The 6,000-nt window shown below is 33.1% G+C and overlaps 1 protein-coding gene across 4 annotated transcripts in view; it reads left to right on the top strand.

Moving 5' to 3' along the window:
- The first annotated feature begins 2,019 nt into the window (after positions 1 to 2,019).
- Positions 2,020 to 6,000, top strand: part of GLRA2 (glycine receptor alpha 2) — a 159,439-nt gene continuing 155,458 nt past the window's right edge. The window contains exons 1-3 of one of the 4 annotated variants that reach the window (XM_026666726.2): positions 2,041 to 2,405; positions 2,744 to 2,823; positions 4,306 to 4,439. In XM_026666726.2, the coding sequence (XP_026522511.1) occupies positions 2,756 to 2,823; positions 4,306 to 4,439 (202 nt within the window). In that variant the 5' untranslated portion in view covers positions 2,041 to 2,405; positions 2,744 to 2,755. Of the gene's footprint in view, positions 2,824 to 4,305; positions 4,440 to 6,000 lie in introns of all 4 variants that reach the window. The other 3 variants (XM_087967005.1, XM_087967004.1, XM_026666727.2) reach the window with 3 other exon arrangements.

The raw sequence follows: 6,000 nt of genomic DNA, 5'->3' as shown, positions 1-6,000 counted from the left end.
CAAATTTCAGCAGAAAATTGTGCATAGTCTTTATTTTATTTATTAAATTTATACACTACCCATCTCACTGGCAGGTGATTCAAGGCAGCTTACAACAAGCTAAAAACTACAACATATAGTAAAATATTAAAATCATAAATATTACAATTGAAATGAACAAAGATAGCTCAGGAAGGAGCAATATAGACCAGGTGTTAATCCACTTGAGTAATCCACTTACCTTGAGTAAGAAATGTTCCATTAGGATGTTATCATTATTGAGTCCTAACATTCTTCAGCTACCTTGAATGGTAAATTCTGGAAAGTGAATATCTAACAAATCAGGAGTGTGTTATTTGGGATAGTTATTTGGGATTGGCTACATCTCTGTTGTAGCTTGGTTTTGTTCAGATTGTCTGTTGATTAGTGTGATAGATTAGGAAAAATATGATTTAGTACAGAAGGAACATTTCAAAAGGAAAATTACAACTTCTTGCTAGTTAAGTCCACATTCCAGATATTTCCAACCTTGAAATTTATTCTTATTTTTGTTCTTAAAGTATATTCTCTATTAAAGAGATAGAAGCATCTATCCATTAATCCTGAAAGTGCACACTCTCTGCCTTTCTCTCAAATTACTCCTGTTCTCTAAGATAAACATAGTATATTATATCCCATAGATATAGAAGTTGATGGTAGAATATAGGTACTCTTCAATTTACAACCATTCTTTTACTGACTGTTCAAAGTTATAACAGCACTGAAAAAAGTGACTTACAACTGGTCCTTGCACTTATAACTGATGCAGCATCCCCACAGTCATGTGATAAGTACTTCAATGCTTGGCAACTCCCATGCATTTAAAACAGTGGCAGTGTCCTGGGGTCATGCAAGAATCACTTGCAACTTTCCTAGCTGATTTCAGCAAGCAAAATCCATGAGGGAAATTAGATTCTCATAATGACTGCATTATTTACTTAAGAGCTGCAATGATTTGCTTAACAACCATGGCAAAAAAGGTCATAAAATTGGGTGTGACTCACTCCCTTAACAACTGCCTTGCTTAACAACACAAATTCTGGTCTCAGTTGTAGTCTTAAGTTGAGAACTATCTGTAGGTGCTATTGCTAACTTAGGTTTTTCAATAGAGACATGCTCTTTTAGAAGCTTTCATGGAATGTTTTGATTAATCACATTTAGTTGTGGTTTTTTTGAGCAGATTGCTATGACCAAATATGTGTTTTATATTCTTTTTTTTCTCTTTCCCAAACTTGTAAGTCTTTTTTGCTGTTTGTTTATTTGTTCATTCATTTCTGTATCTTCCTTTGCTCAGTATCTCCTTGTCCAGTTTTACTTACACTTTGTAAAGAAATTACAGTCCTCATTTCTCTCTCTCTTTCTCTCTCTCTCTCTCTCTCCCTCCCTCCACCCCGCCTCTCTTTCTCACACACACAAGACCCCAAGTTAAAGCTCTGTCACTGTACATTGCAATGTCCTACCTGTCAATGAATACTTCAGCTTCAACCATAACAACACAAGAGCACACAATAGATACAAACTCAAAGTTAACCGCACCAAACTTGATTGCAGGAAATACGACTTCAGCAATAGAGTGGTCAATGTCTGGAATACTCTACCCGACTCTGTAGTTTCTTCCCCAAACCCCAAAAACTTTAACCTTAGACTGTCTACTATTGACCTCACCCCTTTCCTAAGAGGTTTGTAGGGGCGTGCATAAGCGCACCAACGTGCCTACCGTCCCTGTCCTATTGTTTCTCTTATTCTTCTTTTATTTTTCTTATATGTACCCATTTCATGTATTCACAACTATGTATACACTTATACTTATTATCTTGTAAACAATTGGCAAATCAAATAAATAAATAAAAATAAAATAAATATTATTCCCTGTGCAATTTCTATTATTAATCCTTACCCACTAATGGATAATCCACTTATCTCAGCATCAATGAATCCTATCGTGCACATGTGCCTGCTATTTTATGACAAGAATAGAGGATTTTTAAAACAGGGAATGGGACAGCAGGACTACGACCCTATTTCTCGAAGAGAGAACGTCTCTGAACTCCAGTCACGTTTGATGGAACCAGAAGCATGCGCACAAGCTGAGCCTGGAGCTGTCCAAGTGCTGAAATTTATAGTCAGTGTGTAAGATCACAGCCCTGCTTCATTCCGGCACAGGGAGTGGAGCATTTTTCCCCTTTTTTCTTTTTTGAGCACAACATTAACCATGCACCTTTGATATTTACAACTTGCTAATAAAGAAATGGGTGAAAGGCAAATAGCCCCTCTCTCATTTTGACAATGCTTCAGACAAATACTGATTTGTAAACCCAAGGGAACTGTAGACAGCTCCGGAAGACTGACCAACGTGGCAGCATTATTCTCATCTCCATAATGTTAAGGTAGAGAAAGATTTGGTTTTCCTTTGGGAGGGTGGGAAGACATTCAGCATTTCCAAAAGAAGCTTTACAGAGAACTGGCAGTTCCAGATGGTCGTACCTTTTGTGTTGGCTGCTTGGGAATGCTCTTGGGTTTAACCTAACCATGATTTTAAGGACTGATACTTTGGATGCTTTTTTATCTCCAATGTATGCAAACACAGATCTTTTCTTTCTGATTATAAAGAAATTCCAATTATTACTGGATTTGGAAATTTAAATAAGACAAGTATTTTCTGACAACCTCTTTTTATTGATGCTGGAATCGTTTCTGGAATATTTTTTTCTCACATTCAATACAGAAAACAGGAGGAATGAACCGGCAGCTAGTGAGCATTTTGACAGCCTTATTTGCAATTTTTTTAGAAACATATCATTTCAGGTAGGTGAAATTATTCCTTGTTTGTAAGCTTCTATTAAAGATGCAGAGATTTAGAGCTGCTTCAGACTCACTATTCTTTTTGCTGAATCCATAGTCTGAATATATAGGCTAGGTATAATTGTGCCATTGGAAATAGCTGTTGCTTGGTAACACACTTAAAAATTCCACACAACTTTAGTCTATGGAGAAGTTACTGAGGCATTCTTCTCTTTAGGGTACAATGTTTATGGGTAGCTAAAAAATTTCCTCAAGTCAATGAAATTTCATTTATGCAATCATTTATAATTATCAAACAGAATAATTTTTTCTGGTGTGCAACAGTGAAATTAATTTGTGGCTGTGCGCATACACTCAATTGTTACTATTTAATACATGTGAATAGTCCTGCTGTATTAAAATCAAGAAAATAAACTAGGAGTGGGGAGGGAAAGAGTCTCCATGCTCCTCATGTGTACTTACCCTTGGTACAGCAGTGCTGGTCTATGTTAATAAAATCATGGAGAACTGAAACTTTGCTGGATTAACTAAAATAGTATGTTAATATGATCTCATGTATGAGATAGCAGAGAAACAGATTTTTACTAGTGGACAAAAATCTAAGAAAAAGCCACTGTCTCAATAAATGTTAATCAAAAAGCAATTTTTTTAATCAGTTCAGCAATTCAAAATTCAAATCTAAATTCATCAATTCTATTACCTATAAAAGGAAGCAGTGAATGCTTAATGTTTAGCCTTATTCATTTTGTCTTTTTAAATGAATAATTCTGGGCGATAACTGAATTGATAAAAATGTATATAAAGAACAGTAGAATTTAAAAGTATGAATATTAATATATCAATACAGTATGTCAAGTTATAACAGTGAGTTTTGAATGTTACTCCACATGATTATTGTATACAGAATGTATACAATATATCATATCTATTTACAGAACTGACTAACTAAACAAGAAGGGAAAAAAATCTGCTTTGCTTTGGAAAGAAAAGGGTTGGAAAGTGTTGGTACTTTATATGCAGAAAGCTATGAAAGCATAATAATTAACATCTAATAGATTTTGCAGTAAAGGTTATTATCTATGGATGATCTTCATATTTTACTTTTTCTCAGAGGAAATGAACAACCAACTCATTTAATTAGTGTCTATTAAGTTGTTTGATTGTTCGATGTTTTTATATGGTTTGGACACTAATATTATAAAAGTATTTGCTGATTGTATGATATGTTTGGTCAGACTTCCAGAGATAATGTAGATTCATAATTGAAAGGGAAATGCATGACTCTGTTCTGCAAATATGAACACTTTTTGAAAATAATTAAATGAAAAACTTATGACTTAAATATCTTAGTCTGATCTTTTTTCAATTTGATTCCAAAAAGTTTTGATGTTTTTCACTGTTCTGTAAAAGTTAAATTAACATTACACTTTCCAATGAAAGTGATGTAACTACAATATTACTAATGATAACTAATAATTTATCTAGGACAACTTTCTGTAAAGAACATGATTCCAGATCTGCAAAATCCCCTTCACAGGCACTCTCTCCTTCAGATTTCTTGGATAAATTAATGGGGAGGACATCAGGTTATGATGCACGAATAAGGCCAAATTTTAAAGGTAAACCCTTTTTAGTACATACAAAATTAACCATTTGTAAAGCACACATTGTGATATGAAGATTTTCAGGTACTATATTCTAGAATAGCCATCACCCACCTGGGGCCCTTCAATTAATTTGGACTTTCCAGTAGTTCTATCAATACTGACTGTTAGTCATAAAAGCTACAACTGAAGGGATTTGTAGTCTAAAGCAATTTAACTTGGTTCTCATGGGAATTGTATTTAAATATATATGAAGAGATTCAGATGGGGAAGTCATATGAAGGATTAGGTATAGAGGAGTATTGCTTTCACAAATAATTAAAAGTCTATATTTCATATAAGCAGAAGCACCATAGCTGAAATAGCATAGAGATTATGTAATTTTGTATCTCTTCAAATGTTAACTTAAAAAAAAATAGTTGACACATACAGTTTTATGCCTTCCAACACCTGAGGCAGAGATACATTTGGTATCTGAAACATTTAGTTATGTAAAGTTTATTCTATACATTCGATCATGTATAAACTTGGTGTAAAAAAAAGAATTGCTCTTTTGAAGACCTCAGCCAGCATGTAAGTTCTTTCTGTGATTCATTACATGATACTTTAGTTCTCCAATGATAATCCATCTATGAATCAGCTCTAAATGTTCAATATTCAAACTGTAAGCATGACATCAGAACTGACTACTTTTGAGTTTACCATCACAGAGTTTTGCTGGTGTTAACAAGTGGATCATAGCACAAATCTAAATTTGCATAGCTGAGCATCTCCCTCCAATCATGACAATATGGTACAGGATTAGTACTTTGAATGTATTTAAGTTGAATATATATTACTATTAATGGAGATTTTGTAAAATCAAATCAGGTTTGCTTATTATCAGAAACAATTTTGAACTGGAAGTAGATAAAAATAAAGCAAATGTATATTTGGATTTTTTTTGCTTAGCATAACACAATAATTAAAATACATATTTTAGGTACTTATTGTAGGTTTTGCTATAGATTTTGATTTTTCTTTAATGTATTCCAAAGTATGTACATGGTGATTAAATGTGTAGGAGATTCAATTCTGAAGGAAGGGAAGAAGACTTGGAAGATGGAACCTCTCAGTTTAAAATACACAGTTATTTTCTTATATATTTGTAATGTTGATTTACATTATGCTTAAATATATCATACAAGATTCCCTCTTTTTAAAAGGTGATTCTTGTTCTTTGTAATGTTATACTTATATCTACAGCTGCAGAACATAAAACATATAATGTAATAGACAAGAGATACTTTTATCATCAGGCTTATATAAAAAAAATCCCACTTATAAATATATTAAACTGACACTCTATAAATCAGAGCTGTACATTGAAAATATTACTCACTTTTGAAAACTATTGATTAACATGCTCTGCCTTCTATTTATTCCATATTAATTCATTATAAAAAAATCTCCTGAGAGAGTATGTTTCAAAATATGGAAAGAAATATGGTTGATTATATTGAATGTTCTGCAATCAAATTGTTTCTCTTGTTAAAATGGCTGGTAAAGTTTTGGGCCCTTTGATAGGAAATGTTAG

This window comes from Notechis scutatus, chromosome 5, assembly GCF_049901735.1.
Source record: "Notechis scutatus isolate UNSWTSFEM ecotype Mainland chromosome 5, rNotScu1.2, whole genome shotgun sequence".
In the NCBI taxonomy this organism is placed as follows: Eukaryota; Metazoa; Chordata; class Lepidosauria; order Squamata; family Elapidae; genus Notechis; species Notechis scutatus.
This window is presented reverse-complemented; position numbering and strand designations above follow the sequence as displayed.